At 57.3% G+C, this 22,803-nt stretch overlaps 1 protein-coding gene across 1 annotated transcript in view; it reads right to left on the bottom strand.

Annotated features, from left to right (window-relative positions):
* Positions 1-12,117: 12,117 nt before the first annotated feature.
* LOC144731698 (semaphorin-3E-like) overlaps positions 12,118-22,803 on the bottom strand; it is a 47,081-nt gene continuing 36,395 nt past the window's right edge. The window contains exons 12-15 of the mRNA XM_078612875.1: positions 20,086-20,303; positions 19,131-19,201; positions 13,158-13,354; positions 12,118-12,778 (exon numbers count right to left, since the gene is read on the bottom strand). Coding sequence (XP_078469001.1) covers positions 12,125-12,778; positions 13,158-13,354; positions 19,131-19,201; positions 20,086-20,303 — 1,140 coding nt within the window. The 3' untranslated portion in view covers positions 12,118-12,124. The remainder of the gene's footprint in view (positions 12,779-13,157; positions 13,355-19,130; positions 19,202-20,085; positions 20,304-22,803) is intronic.

The following is a 22,803-nucleotide window of genomic DNA, read 5'->3' as shown; positions in this document are numbered from 1 at the left end:
CTCAATCAAGTCTTAACAGATCACTTGCAACTTCATTTTCACGCGGTGATATTGTTCGGGTTCTCTCTCTCTCTCTCCCACGTGGGAGACGGGCCGTGGCGCCTCGAGGATCCCCGAGCGAGATGTTTGCGCTCATTGCACGTGCGGAGTGATCCTTGCCACAAATCGAGCACCTTCACCTTTGCAGATCTCGCCAAGGAGCACGGGGACCATCATCACGTGACCCCCCCCCCCCCCGGTCATCCACGCAGCGAATTTTGGCCGCTGGTCATCGAGCAAAGACGGCGGTCAGTGCAGCGTCGTCGCGCGGTGCTTTCAGACGCGCTGCTTCTGCGGCCGTCTGGAACGCTCGTCCCTTCCGACACTCGTGTAATGACGAGGTGACACACTTCTCTTGAGATGGCACTTTATTGAAGACCCGTTCACTTGAAGTCAGGCGGAGACCCCCACTGCAACAGCCCCGAGTCTCCCGCGCATCTCCCCCTTTTATACCAACACGAGGCCACGCCCCCCTTCACGAAGCTTCTCGCTGGCTCTGGACGCTCGCTCCACCGGCAGACTCCACCGCCCTCTTCTGTCACGTGACCACGTCTCACGCCAAAAGGCGTCCTCTGGTCCAATACCTTTTAAGACTAGGCTCCATAGAAGCTGTCTCTAGTGTGGGCCAATCAGTTTCAAGGACAATGAATATATTATTAAAATTACGAAAGCTTCAAATCAAGAATGCATATATTATCAGAGTGTGTTTTTTGTTTGCATGCTGACCACAAGTATTGTGGTTAATGGAGACATGATTCCTTGTAAAAGATTTCAGTTTGGTGTTTTAACATCTTAACACAGCTGTTTTGTTGCCAGAAAAAAGGGGAAAACCCATTTTCATATTTTGGTACTGGCAAAGGAGGTCCCATGATGAAGATATAAACGAGTTTTTATTTTTATCTACATGCTCTCTGTTAACTCACTTTCTGTTGTTGTCGTTGTTGTATCTTCAAATCTTGTAACTTTAACCCACTTCCCAATATGGTATCGACTGGAAACTTGGTATACTTATGTCATACTGATGACAATACTATATTCTATCATAAAAAAATCATTTTCTTAAATTTTTTTTAAAAATATGTTATGTTTATCCCACGGTCTCTTACGTTATGGCAAGCTTTGGGGCCCCTTCCTGGAGTCATGGAGTTCTGCCCTTAGTAGTACATTTCATAAAAGCGTGTTTTTAATTAAAACAAAAATATTACTTATATCTTACCAGGTAAGGCCCCACTGAGCTGGCTATCACAAATGACAGCCCAACGAAGTGGCTTATCATCATCATCATCATCGTGTGGACATTTCTAGCAGCCGAATTCTCTAAACGCGTGACGTTGATTCCAAATGTTGAGGGAAATAACCGGAGGACCCGGATAAAAATCCACGCGACCACGGGGGAAGAGAGAGAGAGAGACGCACACTCCAAATATACAACAGCAGGCGTCGTCAGGGTCGAGATGGAACCCACGCCCTCCTGTAGACCAGGCGAGGGAGTTAACATCTCCTAGCTACCGTGATGATGATGAGAGACACGCAAACTCCAAATATACAGCAGCAGGCGTCGTCAGGGTCGAGATGGAACCCACGCCCTCCTGTAGGCCAGGCGAGGTAGTTAACATCTCCTTGCTACCGTGATGATGATGAGAGACACGCAAACTCCAAATATACAGCAGCAGGCGTCGTCAGGGTCGAGATGGAACCCACGCCCTCCTGTATACCAGGCGAGGTAGTTAACATCTCCTAGCTACCGTGATGATGATGAGAGACACGCAAACTCCAAATATACAGCAGCAGGCGTCGTCAGGGTCGAGATGGAACCCACGCCTTCCTGTAGACCAGGCGAGGTAGTTAACATATCCTAGTCACCGTGATGATGATGAGAGACAGAGAGAGACGCAGACTCCAAATATACAGCAGCAGGCGTCGTCAGGGTCGAGATGGAACCCACGACCTCCTGTAGACCAGGCGAGGTAGTTAACATCTCCTAACCACCGTGATGATGATGAGAGACAGAGAGAGATGCAGACTCCAAATATACAGCAGCAGGCGTCATCAGGGTCAAGATGAAACCCACGACCTCCTGTAGACCACGCGAGGTTGTTAACATCTCCTAACCACCGTGATGATGATGAGAGACAGAGAGAGACGCAGACTCCAAATATACAGCAGCAGGCGTCGTCAGGGTCGAGATGGAACCCACGCCCTCCTGTAGACCAGGCGAGGTAGTTAACATCTCCTAGCCACCGTGATGATGATGAGAGACACGCAAACTCCAAATATACAGCAGCAGGCGTCGTCAGGGTCGAGATGGAACCCACGTCCTCCTGTAGACCAGGCGAGGTTGTTAACATCTCCTAGTCACCGTGATGATGATGAGAGACACGCAAACTCCAAATATACAGCAGCAGGCGTCGTCAGGGTCGAGATGGAACCCACGACCTCCTGTAGACCAGGCGAGGTTGTCAACATCTCCTAGCCACCTGTTGGCGCAGGACTGCGCGTGAGCTCTTCCCGCAGCCACCTCGGATGAGGTTGGCTACGTACGGCGCGAAAGAAGTCCAACGCCATGGCGCGGCTCGCACCAGCCTTGCACGTGCGCCCTGTGAATCCCACACCCCCAACAACAACAACAACCACCAACTCACAACAATAACAACAACAACAGCAGCAGCTTGTTACCATGCACCAACAGGAGGAGGGAGGAGGCGGACGAAGAGACAACGACCTAACGATCGCGACGCTATCCCGGCGGTAATTGATTAGAGCATGGAACAACAAACACGCTCACGCATCTAAGTGGCGATGTCTCTGGACGGCGCCAGCAGCAGCAGCCGCAGCAGCAGCAGCAGCTGAGAACGCTGCCAACCCGATCCCAACCACCCCCACGCGAATGGACATTCATCCTCCGGGCCGTTATTTCTCCTCCCTCCCCCTCCCCGAGACAAACAGACAGCAATAAACAAAACTGCGCCACGATTTATAGACCTGAGCACCCCCCCCCCCCCTACACTCTTTCCCTGACTCCCCTCGTTTAATTTAATTTCAGCCAAGAGGCGGAGGAGGTGGCGGTGATGATGATGGTAGAGCGGTGGTGCAGCGGTTAGAGCCTCCTCCCCACCCCCCAACACGCTGAGCTTCCCCTACTTGGGCAGTGTGCTCATGAGCGGCTCCGGTTTGATAGCAGAAGTCTCACTCCGAATCAGTCGAGTGGCATTATCTTTTCATCGGTTGCGTAACGTTGCTGTGTGGAAGACCCTTGTCTGTCGCTCCGCACGAAGCTTCAGGTCTTCTCGGCCACGGTCATTCCCTCCCTTCTATGTTTGCGAAACGTGGACCCCCCTAATGGAGCATCTTCGTTGGTTGGAAACATTTAGGCTGGCCTGCCTACGATCCATCCTGGGTTTAACCAAACTGGATTGTGTGAGGAGCTCACAAATCCTCGAAAGATCTGGGCAAAGTCCCATCGGTGAGCTCTGGCAGGCAAGGCTGCGTTGGCTGGGCCATGTAGCCCGCATGCCCAGCCACCGCATGCCCAAACAGCTTTTGTTCGGCTGGATCGAGGGGGCTAAACGGGCGCGGCACGAACTAAAGAAGAGATGGAGTGATGTGGTACAGGAGGATGTGCAGCTGAGTGGACTTGCCGATGATTAGTACCAGCGGTGTCAAGATCGGCCTCTGTGGAGGAGGCTCGTGAAGGACGCTACTGGGCAGTTGGAGGAAGTCGCCCTCCAACAACAACGGAGGGCGGAGGAGCGACGCTCACAACAACGAGTGGAGCGCCGGATGGCTAAAGCAGAGCAAGTTGGCACAGTAGGGGGCACAGGTGGTGCATCAGCCAGTCATCTCAGTCATCTCAATCAGTCGACCCGTGGCACCTGCTGGGTCTGCGCCGTGACCTCCTGCCAGCGGGCTTTCGACACTTCACGTGGCCTCAAGGTGCACCTGGCCTGGCACAAGCGTCGTGGTGACGTCCCCGTCACGTGACGAATGGCGGTTGTTGTTGTTGGTAATGGTGGCAGTAGTGGTCGTCGTGCTGGTGGTGGTGGTAGTGTTGGTGGTTGTAGTGGTAGTGGTGGTGGTGCTGGTGGTGGTGGTCGTGCGGCCGGGCGTGGTGCTGGCCACCCACTGCCTCGCGTGTCCGCTTCTGCGTCTCTCCATTCGTGACTGGCTGTGTGTCCCTGTCTGTCTGTCTACTATAATGTCCGTCTACCTGTCCGCACAAGCATCCACGTGTCCATCTGCGTGGCTAATCGTCCTTATGTCTGTCCGCCCAGCTCTCCCTCTCTCGGGCACACATTCGCCCACTGAGTGCTGTCCGTGTGGAATGTCAAAGTAATAATAAGAATAAATAAAATGAAATTAAATTACCAAACCTCCTCCTCCTCCCCAGCCAACACGCGAGCACACAAAGGGAAAGTTCAAATTCCCAAAGGTCAACCTGTGGCCTGAGCAGCCACCCACATCCCATCGCCCCCACCGCTAGCCCCTCCCCCTGCACCCCCCGCCCCCAGCCTCTCCCCTCCCCCTGCAACCCCCCAGCCCCTCCCCTCTCCCGCACAATGCTGGAACGTGGACTCCCACCGAGAGACAACGCAATTGCAGCCGGCCACTTACATAATTTCAGGATGATTTCAACTGGGGAGATGTTGACTACCTCGCTTTGCATACAGGAGGTCGTGAGTTAGATCCCGTCCCTGACGCCTGCTGCTGTATATTTGGAGTTTGCGGTGTCTCTCTCTCTCCGGGTCCTCCGGTTTTCCCCTCCACATTTAGAAACAACATCACCACGCGTTCAGAGTATTTGGCTGCTACAAATGTCCACGTGATGATGATAAGCGCACTTCGTTGAGCTATCATTTGTGATGGCCGCGTCGCAACTGAAATGGAAGCGATGTAGCTCAGTGGGCCTGCAAACTTCCGGCAGTCCGCCAGCATTGGTTAAAGCGAGCCTGACGTCTGCTGATGAGACGATGGGTGTCAAAACCGGTTCAAATTTTTGCTCCTGTTGAACATATTCTGCTGGGGAACCCCCCCCCCCCGACGTATACCCTCCCAAAAGGCCACGTGGCTGATGGGATGTGTTAAACAAAATTACATTCTTGCATTTTCTAATGTGTAGGGACAATTAATTATCACAATTGTCCGGTGTTCATCATTGAGCGGAGGTTACGCTCGGTGCGAGGGTTGTAAACAACGTTCTAAACCCATACAACTAAACTATTTGTGTTTTTATTTTAACAGGTAAGGCCCACTGGGGAGCTGGTGTAGCTGGTTGTTTTTTTAGAAGCGAGCTGGACCATCACAGATGATAGAACTACATCTCTGCCTTATTGACCTGGTCAAGGCTTATGTTACCATCAGTAGGCCTGGGCTCTGGGTTATTCTGTTCACCTTGGGGTGCGACAGGGATGTCCTCTGGCTCTCACATCATTTAACATCTATTTCGACCACGTCATTTGTGAAGCCTTTGATAGCTGTAATGGAATAATTTTCATCTGGTACAGATATGAGAGGATATTCGATGCCCGGGTGCAGTCAAGGGATGGCTCCCTATTGGTCAACCATGCTGTGTATGCCGATGATCTGGTGATTGCTGCTCGCTCAGATGAGAAGTTGGAGGCGCTGCTGCTGAACATTGAGCATGCCACTAAGAGGTGGGGCCTTACCATCAGCCCCATCAAAACTAAGCACATGCCTATGTATTTTGTACCATCGGACACTCCACCAATCGGTGATGGGGCAGTTGTGGAGAGTTTCCCATACCGGGGTAGTGTGCTCATGACCGGCTCCTGTTTGACAGCAGGGGTCTCACTCCTAATCAATCGAGCGGCATTATATTTTCATCGATTTCGTAACGCTGTGGAAGCTACCTGGTCTGTCACTCTACACGAAGCTTCAGGTCTTCTCGGCCACAGTCATGCCCTCCCTTCTCTACGATTGCCAAACGTGGACTCCTCTAATGGAACATCGTCGCCGGTTAGAAACATTTAGGCTGGCCTGCCTACGATCCATCCTGCGTTTAACCAGGCTGTATTGTGTGAGAAGCTCAAAAATCCTTGAAAGATCTGTACAAAGTCCCATCGGTGACCTCCTCTGGCAGGCAAGGGTCATGTAGCCCGCATGCCCAGTCACCACATGCCTAAACAGCTTTTGTTCGGCCGGATAGAGGCTAAACGGGCATGGCACGGGCTAGAGAAGAGATAGAGTGATGTGGTACAGGAGGATGTGGAGCTGAGTGGACTTGTCGATGACTGGTACCAGCGGTGTCAAGATAGGGCCTCTGTGGAGGAGGCTCGTGAAGGACGCTCCTGGGCAGTTGGAGGCAGTCGCCCTCCAACCACAACGGAGGGCGGGGGAGCGACGCTCACAACAACGAGCGGATCGCCGGGTGGCCAAAGCACAGCAAGTTGGCACAGTAGGGGGCACAGGTGGTGCATCAGCCAGTCGTCTCAGTTGGTCGATCCGTGGCACCTACTGAGTCTGCCCCGTGACCTCCTACCAGCGGGCGTTCGACACTTCACGTGGCCTCAAGGTGCACCTAGCCTGGCACAAGCGCCGTGCTGACGTCCCCGCCGGTTGTTGTTGTTGGTGGTGGTGGGGGGTGGTGGGGTGATGGTGATGGTGGTGGGGGTGGTGGTGGGGGTGGTGGTGGTGGGGGTGATGGTGGTAGTGGGGGTCGTGGTGGTGGGGGTTGTGGGGGATCTGTTATCAGATTTCCGCGTCGCATTCCATACGCGTGGCCTCCCCCCCGCGTGGTATTTAATCAAAATCGAGTTTCACTCCGGTGTGTCTCGTTACGCGCCTTGCAAGCTGTCCAACTACGGTGTTACCTCTGTCCGGTCGCCTGTCTGTCTGTCCACATGTGCCGTCCATCTGTGCGTCTCGTTGCTGCTGCTGCGTGTGTCTGCCTGTGTTTGTCCGTGTGTGTGTGTTGGGGGAGCGGTGGTGCTGCGGTTAGCGCGCTGTGCTACGTTTGTTGTATGCACGTTGAACTTCTTCCGCACCGTACGTAGCCAACCGTGCGTTATGCACAAAGCGCTTCTCTAAACCACGTGTTCCTCTGTCTCTCAGTGCAATTACCATCACCATGGTCGATCGACTGCTGGATGGAGATTATTGCGATGATGGTGATGTCTCTAGCCTGCCGTATGTCCTCCGATCCACGTGTTCCTCTGTCTCTCAGTGTAGTCACTGCCACCACGCTCGATCCACCGCTGGATGATGAATATCCACGCGATGACGGTGCCTCTACAGTCCGTGCGTCTGCGCCCAGTCACGCTCTCCCTCCCCCCCCCGCTGTTACTTCTCCCACGACCCGTTAGCCCGACATGCATCTCCGCCTCGAACCGGCGAGGCCCCTTAATGATTTAACAAGCCCCCCCCCCCTTATTAAGAGTGCCGCATTTAAAGGGGAGGGATCGAGAGAGAGAGAAGATGCGTGAAACGCATTAACCTCCACCACCCCCCCCGGCAAATCGGCCACGGATAACCGCGGGTGAATGACGAGACCGCGACCCCCCCCCGCCCGCGACCCACGTCACCCCGCGCCACGATCCCTATCGGACGTCTGCCACGCCGCTCGTTAACATTCATCAGCGAGCAGGGAGCCTGGTGGGGGGGGGGGGCAATTACACAAAATAAAAACCCCATTTTGTATTTGATGTTATCAGCTGCAAGGCCCCACTGAGCGGTGTGGCTCAGAAGCGACCTCGCTGCAATCACAAACGATAGCTCCAGCAGGAGGCTGATATCATCATCATGGTCGTCATCGTCATCACGTGGAAATGTATCAGCAGCCAAATTACTCTCTGAACGCGTGACGCTGATGCTCAATGTGGGGGGGGGGGGAAACCCGGACGACCACGGAGCACAAATCCACGACCACGGGCAGAGAGACACGCAAACTCCACATACACAGCAGCAGCAGCAGGCGTCAGGGTCGGGATCGTACCCACGACCTCCTGTAGACCAGGCGATGTGGTTAACATCTCACCAGCGTGTTACCCCTTTGCCCATCACCACCACCATGAGTGGTGGGGGTGGCGGTGGGGTAAAGTGTGGGCGTCGTCCGTCAAAGCGCCCCAGCAGCCGCAGCAGCAGCAGCAGCCGCAGCAGCCGCAGCAGCAGCAGCAGCCGCAGCAGCCGCAGCAGCAGCAGCAGCCGCAGCAGCCGCAGCAGCCGCAGCAGCAGCCGCAGCAGCAGCAGCAGCCGCAGCAGCCGCAGCAGCAGCAGCAGCCGCAGCAGCCGCAGCAGCCGCAGCAGCCGCAGCAGCCGCAGCAGCAGCCGCAGCAGCCGCAGCAGCCGCAGCCGCAGCAGCCGCAGCAGCCGCAGCAGCAGCAGCCGCAGCAGCCGCAGCAGCCGCAGCAGCCGCAGCAGCCGCAGCAGCAGCCGCAGCCGCAGCAGCCGCAGCAGCAGCAGCAGCCGCAGCAGCCGCAGCCGCAGCCGCAGCAGCCGCAGCAGCAGCCGCAGCAGCCGCAGCAGCAGCCGCAGCCGCAGCAGCCGCAGCAGCAGCCGCAGCAGCCGCAGCAGCAGCCGCAGCAGCCGCAGCAGCAGCAGCAGCCGCAGCAGCCGCAGCAGCCGCAGCAGCAGCCGCAGCCGCAGCAGCCGCAGCAGCAGCAGCAGCCGCAGCAGCCGCAGCAGCAGCCGCAGCCGCAGCAGCCGCAGCAGCATCCGCAGCAGCCGCAGCAGCAGCCGCAGCAGCCGCAGCAGCAGCAGCAGCAGCAGCAGCCGCAGCAGCCGCAGCAGCCGCAGCAGCAGCCGCAGCCGCAGCAGCCGCAGCAGCAGCCGCAGCAGCCGCAGCAGCCGCAGCAGCAGCCGCAGCAGCCGCAGCAGCCGCAGCAGCCGCAGCAGCAGCCGCAGCAGCCGCAGCAGCCGCAGCAGCAGCCGCAGCAGCCGCAGCAGCCGCAGCAGCCGCAGCAGCCGCAGCAGCCGCAGCAGCCGCAGCAGCCGCAGCAGCCGCAGCAGCCGCAGCAGCCGCAGCAGCAGGCGTCCCGCGCGGCGCTTCGGCGGCAAGCCGGAGACGCCGCGCGGCGGCTCTTGAAGGACTGCAGATGGCGGCTCTTGAAATTGCAATTAAATAACGTGGCTCCCTTTGTTGTTTTACCATGCGAGTCCAGTTTACCATGTAAGTCCAGTTCACCATGGGAGTCCAGTTTACCATGGGAGTCCAGTTTACCACGGGAGTCCGGTTTACCACGGGAGTCCAGTTTACCATGGGAGTCCAGTTTACCAAGGGAGTCCAGTTCACCATGGGAGTCCAGTTTACCATGGGAGTCCAGTTTACCATGGGAGTCCAGTTTACCAATGAAGTCCAGTTCACCATGGGAGTCCAGTTTACCATGGGAGTCCAGTTTACCATGGGAGTCCAGTTTACCAAGGAAGTCCAGTTCACCATGGGAGTCCAGTTTACCATGGGAGTCCAGTTTACCATGGGAGTCCAGTTTACCAAGGAAGTCCAGTTCACCATGGGAGTCCAGTTTACCAAGGAAGTCCAGTTTACCATGGGAGTCCAGTTTACCAAGGAAGTCCAGTTTACCATGGGAGTCCAGTTTACCAAGGAAGTCCAGTTCACCATGGGAGTCCAGTTTACCAAGGAAGTCCAGTTCACCATGGGAGTCCAGTTTACCGTGGGAGTCCAGTTTACCACGGGAGTCCAGTTTACCGTGGAGTGCAGTTTACCAGTCCAGTCGTCCGTCAAGCCAAGCACAGGGTTTGACAAGGGCAGGACAATCGGGGCCTCATCAGCAGCAGTCAGGCTCGCCTGAACCAACGCTGACGGACTGGTAGATGTTGGTGGCGAGTTCAAATGCAAGGTTTGGGCAAGTTGACTCATCAACATCATCATCGCTCGCTCGGGGAGTGGATAAAATATGAAACCAATTTGTGAGTGGGGGAAGCTCAGCAGTGGTTGTCCTTTGATGAGACTCGCCCCCCTACCCTGCCACAGGAATGTGGAATGTCCACCACTGTCTCTGCAGCGCTGTGCCCGGGACAGAAGCGACACGTGAGTGGCAGGAGCTCACTCTCACGTCGGCATATTTCGTGTATGCCGGATGAATCCGATGAGCAATGAAGCTCTTCTTTTTCACAGCTGTCCAGTAGGGGCGGTCAGAATGTCTTTAAAGGGCCAGCAAACGTACAGCTCATAGGTCACATGACCCATGACCTCACCCCACACCCAGTATACTTCCCCGTGACCTCTTCACGTCTTGGCCCGGTCTGAAACGTCGGCAACAGAGAGACAACCCCACAGCATCTCGCTCGGTCGGGGACAAGCCCACGTTTATCTGATCGTCCCACTTTCCGACACGCCCGCGCTACATTCACGAACGCGTGTACGGCACGCGCGCTCACATCTTAAATACCATCACCGAACGCCGTTAAGTTTCAGTACAATTATTTACAACCATTGACGTCAATCCACCGCTGGACGAATGCCTCTTTGGGGGGGTGGGGGGGTGGGCCGGGGTAGCCACGGTGACTCGGAGATGTTAACTACCTCGCCTGGTGTACAGGAGGTCGTGGGCTCGATCCCGACCCTCACGCCTGCTGCTGTATATTTGGAGTTTTGCGGTGTCTCTCTCTCGCCGTGGTCGCGAGGATTTTTCTCCAGGTCCTCCGGTTTTTTCGCTCCACATTTAGAATCACCGTCACTCGTTTCGAGTAATCTGGCTACGTATAAATGTCCATGTGATGAAGGTGATCATAAGCCACTTAGTGTAGCTATCATTTGTGACAGCCAGGATCGCCTTTGAGAAATAGCTACAACATAGCAGTTCAGTGGGGCCCTTTAGCCGGTAGAATAAAAATAGTTTAGTTTCAGTTTGACCATACTTCACCGCGCAGGTGCACTGCCGTTTGGTTAAGGACACGGAGGAGACGCTCACGGAGACCCCACTCGAGCCGCACCGCTCGCCCGCTGGCGTTAGCCGTCGACTGGGAAATCCAACTCGGGCTGGCCGTGCATTCGCGGCGGTAACCGCTGCACCACGGCTCCCCCCCCCACCCCGATCACGATACCCCCACCACCACCACCGCATTCCCTCCACCGCGACGGAGCACGGCCATCCAGCGGAGGTCGCGGACGCGCTCCGGGCGACCTCGAAAACCCATTGCAGCGGGGCGGAGTGACCGGCGGAGACTTTCTCTTAAAAAACAAAAATCACCGCGAAGGACTCGAGGCTAGCAATATGTACACGCGGTCCGAGTGTGTGTCTACACGCAGTAGTGCGCGTCGCGTCGTTGACAACGAAAGCGCAGCTTCTATACACATTATTATATTAATAAACCGCGGTAGCTCCGCACGAAGGTTGCCGGTGGCAAGTTTTTTGCACCAACGCGGACGCCGGAGTTATTTTTCGTCACTGTACAAGGGCAAGCTTGCTGGGCAAGAGGTCACGTAAAGGGGGGGGGGGCTGTGTGGGGGGTAGAGGGGGGGCTGCCCAACCCCCCCCCTTCTCGCCTCTGCTCACTTTAAACAGAATTAGAATATTGTATTTAAACGGGAAGAAAGCCGATGAGCTATAAAGCTCTCTGGTGTCCTACGAGGATGGTTACCTGTGGCCAGCACCACGCCCGGCCGCCTTTGCATCCCTCAGTTCTAACGTGTGGCTAGGAGATGTTAACTACCTCGCCTGGTCTACAGGAGGTCGTGAGTTCGATCCCGACCACCACGCCTGCTGCTGTATATTTGGGGTTTGCTGGGGGTTCGTGGTGCAGTGCGCTAACCGTTCTGCCACCGCTCGTGGTGTTCCCTTGTTGGGGCTACTACTTCTACACATGCACACACATACACATGCAGGTCAAATCGTCTTGTGTGTAAGCAGCCAGATTAACTGGAACTACTCACCAGATATCACTACCAGATCTTCTCACCAGATCTCACTACCGGATGTACTCAGCAGATCTCCCTACCGGATGGCCCCTCCCACCGGATCCCTGCACCGTAGGTTTGTTGAACTTCTTTCGCACCGTACGTAGCCAACCATGCTAATCGGAGGTGCGGAAAACCCCTACCCCCCCTGCCCCCCGCCACCAGACACCCCCCCAGACTGACCCCACCCCCCCTCCCATGAGGGCACGGTGCATCTCACCGCCCCGGTGGCGGCACCGCGGCGCGTCTCGGCGTGCGGTTGCCCTTGCCGCGGCCTCGCCGCCCGTCGTGCGGAGGCCCCCTCCAGCGCGTCGCGCCGCCTCCACCTCCGCCGCCCGCGCCGCCCGCGCCGGGGAGCGCCATCGGCACGGGGGAAGAGGACGAGGAGCCGGCGGCGGCGCGCGCGGCCTGCTGCCTGCGCCGCGCCCGCTCCGCGCACCACACCCGCTCGCAGTACTCGTCGGCCCTCTGCACCCCGACGTGGCCCAGCAGCTGCGCGACCCCCTTGTGCCAGGCGCGGTGCCCGTGACCCCGGCCCGCCGGCCCCGCCGAGGCGCCGGCGACGCCGCCGGCGCAGGCGTCGTCGTCGGCGTCGGCTCCCGCCGGTTCGGCGTCGCCGTCGGATTCGCCGGCGCCGTCCTCGCCGTCGTGGCGCTCACGGCGGTGGTGGTGGTGGCGGCGGTGGGGTTGGCGGGGCGCCACGAGAGCGCGCACGCGCTCGTCCGCGATCACGTGCAGGCGCAGGCGGCGCAGGCTCTGCGTGAAGCCGCGCTCCGCCGAGCGGCAGCGGTAGACGCCGGCGTCGAGGCGGTGCAGCGCACGGAAGAGCAGGCCGTGGGGGGTGCGCGCCACGCGCTCGTCCGTCTTCACCTGCGGGGTGGCGGGGGGGGGGGGGGCAGGGGGAGGGGGGGCAGGAGGGGGATAGCGCAGCGGCGGGGTCAAGTTTACTGACTGTCAGATTGAATTGCTTGTCAGCTCGTATAGTAATTGATTGATGGATGGGATCGTTGGCACATTTAATAATTCAGCGATTGACTCATAGAATAATTGATTGATGGATGGCCTGACTGACCAATGTCATAATTTATTGAATGGCTCGTGGAGTAATTGATCGATTCAATTGAATGACCAATTTACGGAGTCAAAGTGCAGTGCATCACGGTGCATCGCCACATGTGTGCGGTGCGTTGGTGCGTCACGGTGTCACGGTGCGTCGCCGCGTGTGTGCGGTGCGTGGCGGCGTGCGCACCTCCTGGGTGAGGCCGCTGTGTGCGTGCTGCACGTGCCACGTGATGGTGGCGCGGAGCGAGCGGGGCACGCACTCCAGGAAGGTGCTGTTCCTCTCCACGCCAAACACCACACGCTCCTCCTCCTGCTCCTCCTGCTGCTGCTGCTGCTGCTCATCCTGCACCGCCAGCGCTCCTGCAACGCCCGCCCCCTGCTCTGCTGAGAACCACACAGCAGCACCACCACCACCACCGTCAGTACCACCACCACCGTTCCTGACGGCCAATTCCGTGAGTCGCGAGAGTTCGGCTGCGCATGGGAGACACCGGGAGAGGTCGGAGTGGAGGGGGCCGACACTCAGAGCCGGCTGCCACCTCCTGGCCACCCCGCACCGCAGCCCCGCGCCTACAGCACCTGCCAAGCCCCGGCGCTGGTGGTGGCGGTGGTGGTTAGCGCGCTGCGCGACCCGAGTTCGATACCCGTTCACGGCTAACACCGGTGACGATTATTTGAACCGGTCTGGGGACTCTTCCCCTAGGTCGACTCAGCCTCAAATGAGGACCTGGTGCGGTGTGTAAACATCGCCACTAGGGAGACAAAGGCGGCCGGGCGTGGTGTTGGCCACCCACCCCCTCGTGTGCCGTGACGGCCTTTATAGGTGCTCGCTAACAGCACTTGCCCCTACAGTCTATTAAAGCTATACGGGGGATCTTTGTCTTTGTGTCTATGTGTGGATGTGTCTATGTGTGGGTGTGCGTGTGTCTATGTGTGGGTGTGTCTATGTGTCCGGCAAAACAACCCCCTACCTCCTTGTGGTGCCGGACGGGCAACGCTGTCGTGGGCAGTGCCGTGGGGGGAGGGCCAATTCCGATTGGCCTTTCCCTTTATGGAGTCTCTGGCCACCACAGTGTCTAAATGGGGGCTCTTGATGGGTGTGAGGGGCTGGTAACTCCTCCACCTTCAATTAATTACCACTAAACCACGACCACAAAATGTAATAAATAAGTTTGTGCCGGAGGCCCCGGGGGGACAGGCGTCTATGACATCTCCTGGCCAAACCCCATTTGGCAGAGCCAGGAGACTGAATCCTTACCCTCGGGGCTCCTCTAGAAACAACAAAAAACCACTACGTGTGGCCACGTGGAATGTTCGAATGCTCACTGCGGAGGAGAGGCTGCCACTCCTCTGTCGGGAGCTGGACCGGTACCGCCTGGATCCCTGTGGCATTCAGGAGGTCCGGTGGACCGGCTCTGGCTCCTGCCACCATGAGGGGTGGAGAGTCCTCTACTCAGGGCAAGAGACTGCCAAACAACAGGGTGTCGCTCTTCTTCTGAATAAAATAATGAAGGGGGCGTGGGAGCGTGGTGGTGAGGTGTGGGAAGCTGTAAGCCCCAGGCTACTTTGGGCTCGCCTTCCCATCAAACCAAAGGCGAGGAGTGGTGGTCATGGTTACTTATGCCCCCACTGAAGACGAGAATCCGTGGAGGGATGCAAGGCAAGGCCAATGAGTCAGATGCCTTCTATGACCTTCTGTCACAGGTGCTCGCTAAAGTGTCCCCTCGGGATAGAGTCATCTTGTTGGGTGAGCTCAATGCCCGAGTTGGTCAAGATGCTGGCACCTGGTCTAGAGTAATTGGAAGGCATGGGCCAGATCAGCTCAATAACAAGGGCAGGAGGCTGCTAGATTTTTGTGCAGCCCATGGGCTTGTAATTACCAACATGTTGTTCCGGCATCGGCGCATCCACACAACAACATGGATGCATCCCGGGTCCAAGCAAGAACATCTGCTGGACTACATAGGGACGGAACAGCGGATGCGGGCCCATGTCCTTGACACCAGAACCTACCGTGGAGCTGATCTGCCCTCTGACCAACGACTAGTCATCTGTAAGATGCGCCTGCCATTCTTCCACTCCGGTGGTGGGTGTACACCCAAGACCGCTTTCCAACCTCAGGTGGCTTGGTCTCAGTTAGCTGATGAAAGTTGCAAGCGAGAAATTCATCATCGCTTGCAGCTGGGGTTGGCATCGTCCCCCACTCCTCCTGATGTTGAGGGTAAATGGGCGAGGTTTAGGACTGTGACGCATGCAGCTGCAATGGCTGCTTTGGGTACGAGGTCCAGACCTCCCCAGAGACCCTGGCTGACAGAGGAGGTGTTCAGATTAGTTGAGAAAAAGCGACAGACCCACTCTAATCGTCTACAGCATCCCACGTCAGAGAATGAGGATGCTTACCGCAGCCTTCGCTAGGAGGTTTGGAGAGCTGTGAGGCGCTGCAAGGATGGGTGGTGGTCGCGGGTTGCTGAGGAGATGGAGTCTGCCTCAGTGGCCCACGATCACAAATCCCTATTTAACTCCATCAAAAAAGTAACCTGCAGCACCACACCTATTACCATCATTAGGGGAAAAAACGGTAATCCAATCTCCGACCCCCAGGAACAGGTTTGCAGATTTGCTGAGCATTTCTGTGAGGTCCTGGGGAGGGGAAATCCCTCAGCCAGGAAAACATCGTGGCACAAAGTGGGGATGACCCTGCTGAGGCTGCGGTGCCTCAAATATTGGAAGAATTCACCCCCTGTGAGTGGCTGGCTGAGGTGACATCTGTTGAGGAAGAACTGAAGGCGATCCAGAGTCTGAGATCAGGAAAGGCACCGGGCGGAGATGATCTCCCAAGCGAAATGCTGAGGGAGGGTGGCGTTTGTGCACAGACTGCCCTACATGACATCATAACAACAGTCTGGACCACTGGACGGGTTCCACAGGATTGGAAGGATGCCCTGGTGGTCCCCCTCTTTAAGAAGGGGGACCACACAGACTGTAACAACTACAAGGGCATCTCACTCCTCAGTGTGCTGGGAAAAGTCCTGGCAAGGATTATTCAACATCACCTTGCCAGGCATACTGAGAAGAGGCTTGCAGAGCCCCAATGTGGCTTCATGAAAGGGCGGTCCTACAGAGTAGAGGTGTAGGGAATTCAAACAGGACCTACATCGTTGCTTTATTGACCTGGTCAAGGCCTATGATACCATCAGTAGGCCTGGGCTGTGGGTTGTTCTTCGTGCTTTCGGAGTCCCTGACCCTCTGCTCATGATCATTAAGAACCTTCATGATGGTGAGCGGGCCTGGGTAAAACTACGTGGCCGGGAGTCAGAGCTATTCCATGTACAACTTGGGGTGCGACAGGGATGTCCTCTGGCTCCCACATTATTTAACATATATTTTGACCACGTAGTTTGTGAAGTCTTCAATATCTGTACCAGGGAAATTTCCATTTGGTACAGATATAATGGAAGGCTAATCGATGCCCGGGTGCGGTCAAGGGATGGCTCCCTATTGGTCAACGACGTTATGTATGCCGATGATTTGGTAATTGCTGCTCATTCAGAGGAGGAGTTAGAGACGCTTCTGCTGAAACTGGAATGTGCCACTAAGAGGTGAGGCCTTACCATCAGCCCCACCCAAACTAAGCACCTGCCTGGGTATTTTGTACCATCGGAAACTCCACCCCCACAACTCCCAATCGGTGATGGGGCAGTTGTGGAGAGAGTGGAGAGTTTACCATACCTGGGCAGTGTGCTTATGACCGGCTCCAGTTTAACAGCAGAGGTCTCACTCCGAATCAGTCGAGCGGCAATATCTTTTCATCGGTTGCGTAACGCTGTGTGGAAGCTACCTGGTCTATCACTCCTCACGAAGCTTCAGGTCTTCTCGGCCACGGTCATTCCCTCCCTTCTCTACGCTTGCGAAACGTGGACTCCCCTAATGGAGCATCTTCGCCGGTTGGAAACATTTAGGCTGGCCTGCCTACGATCCATCCTGGGTTTAACCAGGCTGGATTGTGTGAGGAGCTCACAAATCCTTGAAAGATCTGGGCAAAGTCCCATCGGTGAGCTCCTCCGGCAGGCAAGGCTGCGTTGGCTGGGTCATGTAGCCCGCATGCCCAGCCACCGCATGCCCAAACAGCTTTTGTTCGGCCGGATCGAGGGGGCTAAACGGGCGCGGCTCGGGCTGGAGAAGAGATGGAGTGATGTGGTACAGGAGGACGTGGAGCTGAGTGGACTTGCCGATGACTGGTACCAGCGGTGTCAAGATCGGCCTCAGTGGAGGAGGCTCGTGAAGGACGCTACTGGGCAGTTGGAGGCAGTCGCCCTCCAACAACAACGGAGGGCGGAGGAGCGACGCTCACAACAACGAGCGGACCGCCGGGTGGCTAAAGCACAGCAAGTTGGTACAGTAGGGGGCACAGGTGGTGCATCAGCCACTCATCTCGGTCATCTCGGTCAGTCGACCCGTGGCACCTGCTGGGTCTGCCCCGTGACCTCCTGTCAGCGGGCGTTCGACACTTCACGTGGCCTCAAGGTGCACTTGGCCTGGCACAAGCGTCGTGGTGACGTCACCGCCACTTAGTGGTGAATGGCGGTTGTTGTTGTTGTCTATGTGTGTGTGTGTCTATGTGTGTGTGTGTCTATGTGTGGGTGTCTATGCGTGCGTGTGTCTATGTGCGTGAGTCGTGTGCCACAGTGCCGGCTTTCATAGGTTGCTGCTGCTCACAAACAGCACTTGCCCCAACAACCCTTTAATGCTACACGGGGGATCTTTATCTTTGTGTCACTTTGTCTTACCCCTCCGCCCCCTACAAAACCACACCGCGTTCCCCCCCTCCCACACTACCCCCCCCCCCCCTAGCCACCCCGAGGGAGTCCACTCCTTGATAATAAACAGCCCCCAAAACAAACAAAACTAAAATAATCTTCACTCCCCCAGGACTTCATTCCCAACCGGCAAAAAATATTCCCGTTTCACTCCCCCCCCCCCCCACCCGCGGCACCACGCCACGATATAGCGGCGGCCCCACGCCACTGGCACCACCGCCGCAGTGCCACCGACAGGGCAAGGCACCACCGCTGGCACCACCGCTGGCACCACCGCTGGCACCACCGCTGGCACCACCGCTGGTACCACCGCTGGCACCACCGCTGGCACCACCGCACGTCGCCAACCGCGCTAGGACTGAGGTGCGCGGGGTTGGCGGGGCAGGGGGACAACAAACTGGACTCTAAAGGAATTGAGCTTTCCATCTCGACGACGACTTGAAAATGTCATAGCTACCGGTGGCTTTCCTCAAACTCTCCGCACGTCGCGGCCCCCGTGGCCGCGGCACTCGGCACTCAGCACGCGGCACTCGCCACTCGGCACGCGGCACTCGGCACTCAGCACGCGGCACTCGGCACTCGGCACTCAGCACGCGGCACTCGGCACTCAGCACGCGGCACTCGGCACTCAGCACGCGGCACTCAGCACGCGGCACTCGGCACTCAGCACGCGGCACTCGGCAAGCCTCCGCCGGTCGCCCGTCGGAATGCCGGATTCTAAAATCCAAACTCGGCTATTTTTTATTTTATTTTACCAGGAGGTAAGGCCCCGCTGAGATGCTACGTAGCTCTCTTTCAGAAGCGGCCTGGCTATCAACAACGATAGCTGGACAAAGTGGCGGCCCATCATCATCACGTGGAAATGTAGAGCAGTAGCGTGATGTTGATTCTCAATTCATAATCAACGTTTTTGGGTTTAGATCGCGTTATTTATAAATGTGTCGTAACCCTCCACCACCCGACAGGGCCAATCAGTACAAAAGTGTCACGTTGACAAAAGACAAATAGTTCACTGCTTTAGCCCACCGGTGTGTTGAAGCGTGAAACCACAACATTTACAATTTGAGTACGACGTTTCGCTGGTAATTGCATCCAGCATCATCGGGCAATTCGCCAGAATGGTGAGGCTCTGCTGTGTCTCCCGTTCTTATATAGGCGAGGTAGTTAACATCTCGCCACGTTGCAAAGTGATTACAAACAGGCGTCAGGGTCGGGATGGAACCCGCGACCTCCTGTAGACCAGGCGAGGGAGTTAACTGTGGCGTCCCCAAGGCGAAGGTTCTCCGGCGAGAGGCGACGCGACAGAAGGCGAGCAGGGGTAGCCACCAGCGCACGGTGCCTACCGATGTTGGTCTGGTCCAGGCACTGCATGAAGGGGTCGCCGTTGAGGATGTTCTGCCTCCGGATCCTGCGGCTGCATCGACGACGACGACAAACACCACGGCACGCATCAGCGGGACGCGCGCCTGCTGCTCACGTGTAACGATGAATGCGTGTGAGCACACGTGTGTGTGCGTGTGTGTGGTGTGTGCGTGTGTGTGGTGTGTGCGTGTGTGGTGTGCGTGTGTGTGTTGTGTGTGTGCGTGTGTGTGGTGTGCGCGTGTGTGGTGTGTGTGTGTGGTGTGTATGCGTGTGTGGTGTGTATGCGTGTGTGTGTGTGCATGTGTGTGTGCGCGTGTGGGGAGCGGTAGTGTAGCGGTTAGCGCGCTGCGCTATGAACCTGGCGACCCGGGTTCGATTCCCGCTCACGGCTAACACCAGTGACGATTATCTGAACCGGTCCTGGGCCTCCCCTAGGTCGACTCAGCCTTAAATGAGTACCTGGTGCGGTGTGTAAACATCGCCACTGGGGAGACAAAGGCGGTCGGGCGTGGTGTTGGCCACCCACCCCCTCGAGTACCGTTCTGTCCTTCATAGGTGCTCGCTAACAGCACTTGCCCCTACAGTCTGTTAAGGCTATACGGGGGATCTTTGTGTGTGTGCGCGTGTGTGGTGTGTGTATGCGTGTGTGTGTGGGTGTGTGTGCGTGTGCGCGTGTGTGGTGTGCGTGTGGGTGCGCGTGTGTGTGTGCGCGTGTGTGGTGTGTGTGCACGTGTGTGCGTGTGTAGTGTGTGTGCACGTGTGTGCGTGTGTGTGCGTGTGTGCTGTGCCGGTCTTCACAGGCGCGACTCGCTAACTGTACTTGCCCCCACGGGCTGTGAAGGCTACCGGGCGGTGTCACTAGGCAGCGTGTATCTGCGGTGTCACTAGGCAGCGTGTATCTGCGGTGTCACTAGGCAGCGTGTATCTGCGGGTTACCTGCGCGCGGCGTGATGGTACTTGGAGCAGGAGAGACCGTCCCAGGCGCAGTAGGGGTCGCGCGCCAGGCAGCACTCGGCGCACACGCTGCCATACGACGCGCACTGCTGCAAGCGCAGCGCCACCACTCCCGCCGCAGAGCCCACGAACAACCGCTGCTGCTCACGCACGAGGGGAGGGGGAGTAGGGGGGAGAAGAGGGGAGCAGAGGGAGGATGTCAGTCATGGGCCCAGGTAGAGGGACACACAACTTAACGTGTGCTGGTGGTGGTGGTGCTGGTGGTGCTGGTGGTGCTGGTGGTGGTGGTGCTGGTGGTGGTGGTGGTGCTGGTGGTGGTGCTGGTGGTGCCAGTGGTGGTGCTGGTGGTGCTGCTGGTGGTGCTGCTGGTGCTGGTGGTGCTGGTGCCGGTGGTGGTGCCGGTGGTGGTGGTGCCGGTGGTGGTGGTGCCAGTGGTGGTGGGGCTGGTGGTGCCGGTGCCGGTGGTGGTGGTGCCGGTGGTGGTGGTGCCGGTGGTGGTGGGGCTGGTGGTGGTGGTGCTGGTGGTGGTGGTGCTGGTGGTGCTGGTGCTGGTGGTGCTGGTGCTGGTGGTGGTGGTGGTGCTGGTGCTGGTGGTGGTGCTGGTGGTGGTGGTGGTGGTGCTGGTGGTGGTGCTGTTGCTGGTGGTGCTGTTGCTGGTGGTGGTGCTGGTGGTGGTGCTGGTGGTGCTGTTGCTGGTGCTGGTGGTGCTGGTGGTGGTGCTGTTGCTGGTGGTGCTGTTGCTGGTGGTGGTGCTGGTGGTGGTGCTGTTGCTGGTGGTGGTGCTGGTGGTGCTGTTGCTGGTGGTGGTGGTGCTGGTGGTGCTGTTGCTGGTGGTGGTGCTGGTGGTGCTGTTGCTGGTGGTGGTGCTGGTGGTGCTGGTGGTGGTGCTGTTGCTGGTGCTGGTGGTGGTGGTGCTGGTGGTGGTGCTGTTGCTGGTGGGGGGGCTGGTGGTGGTGCTGTTGCTGGTGGTGCTGTTGCTGGTGGTGGTGCTGGTGGTGGTGGTGCTGGTGGTGGTGCTGGTGGAGCTGGTGCTGTTGCTGTTGGTGGTGCTGGTGGTGGTGGTGGCTACGCTGCTACTGCCTGTGATCCCCTAGTGCGAGGGTTGGTGGATCACGCACAGATGGGCTGTGAAACTCTCATGGGTGTTGGGGAGGAGCCGTGCCCCAGGCTCTGGCAGGAGAAGGCGGTGCAGCAAAGTGTGGACTCGATGTGTCCCATCTGTACGGGGATAGAGTGTTGCCCCCTCGCACGGCGTGCTCTCATTATTCGTCCGATTTTTTCTAATACTACTCTGTAACGTGATAACAAATGTAATGTGAATAGCTTCAAAGAGTCTCCACGTGTTCACCATCATTGTCAACGCACACGTGTTCACCATAAATGTAGGTGGTCTACAGATTCCCGGAGGAGGCACTACACTTCTCGTGGCGTTGTTGCAAATTCTCAGAAGTGTTCACTTTTATTTGTTGAAGCACCCCTGTACATGGAGGACCGCAGAGCTTGGGCAACTGTGGGGTAGCCGCGGGCTCCTCGTCTGAGGTTCCTCTTCCTGGCGCCCACTGAGTCACCCCCCCCCGCCTCTCTCTCTACGCCAGGGGTGGGGAACGTCCGGCCCGTGGGCCGTATGAGGCCCGCGAAATCATTTGGGTCTGGCCCTGCCTAGGCAACCGCAGGCGGGACTCGAAATTCAATAAATCTAGGAGCAAACCTGGAAAAGCAGTTGCGAGTTGCAACATCATCAATACCAGCTAACATCATCACATGCCTCGCCAAACAGAAGCAGTTCCAGCCATCGCATTAGGGGCGAGTTCATTGAATGTTTGACCAAAAATAACGGGCTATTTTTAAATTGATGATTTTGTATGGCCCGCGAATGATGTTATACATATCCAAATGGCCCTTGGCAGAAAAAAGAGGCAGTGGTTGTGATGGTTGTTGTTGTTGTTGTCGTTATTAGGATTGTAGCGTGGACGAGGCAGTGGTTGTGATGGTTGTTGTTGTCGTTATTAGGATTGTAGCGTGGACGTCTGTGCGGTGAACAAGCAATGGGAGAGTGATTGGGGGAGTGGTGGGGGAGTGGTGGGGGGAGTGATTGGGGGAGTGGTGGAGGGAGTGGTGGGGGAGTGGTGGGGGAATGGTGGGGGGAGTGATTGTGGGGAGTGATTGGGGGGAGTGATTGGGGGGAGTGATTGAGGGAGTGATTGGGGGAGTGGTGGAGGGAGTGGTGGGGGAATGGTGGGGGAGTGGTAGGGGGAGTGATTGGGGGTAGTGATTGGGGGAGTGATTGGGAGAGTGATTGGGGGAGTGGTGGAGGAAGTGGTGGGGGAATGGTGGGGGAGTGGTAGGGGGAGTGATTGTGGGGAGTGATTGGGGGAGTGATTGGGGGAGTGGTGGAGGGAGTGGTGGGGAATGGTGGGGGAGTGGTAGGGGGAGTGATTGTGGGGAGTGATTGGGGAGAGTGATTGGGGAGTGATTGGGGGGAGTGATTGGGGGAGTGGTGGGGGAGTGGTGGGGGGAGTGGTGGGGGAGTGGTAGGGGGAGTGATTGGGGGGAGTGATTGGGGGAGTGATTGGGAGAGTGATTGGGGGAGTGGTGGAGGGAGTGGTGGGGGAATGGTGGGGGAGTGGTAGGGGGAGTGATTGTGGGGAGTGATTGGGGGAGTGATTGGGGGAGTGGTGGGGGAATGGTGGGGGAGTGGTA

This window comes from Lampetra planeri, chromosome 40 (assembly GCF_965212315.1).
Source record: "Lampetra planeri chromosome 40, kcLamPlan1.2.h2, whole genome shotgun sequence".
NCBI classification, from domain to species: Eukaryota; Metazoa; Chordata; class Hyperoartia; order Petromyzontiformes; family Petromyzontidae; genus Lampetra; species Lampetra planeri.
Note: the sequence above shows the minus strand (reverse complement) of the source record. Positions and strands in the feature narration are given on the sequence as shown.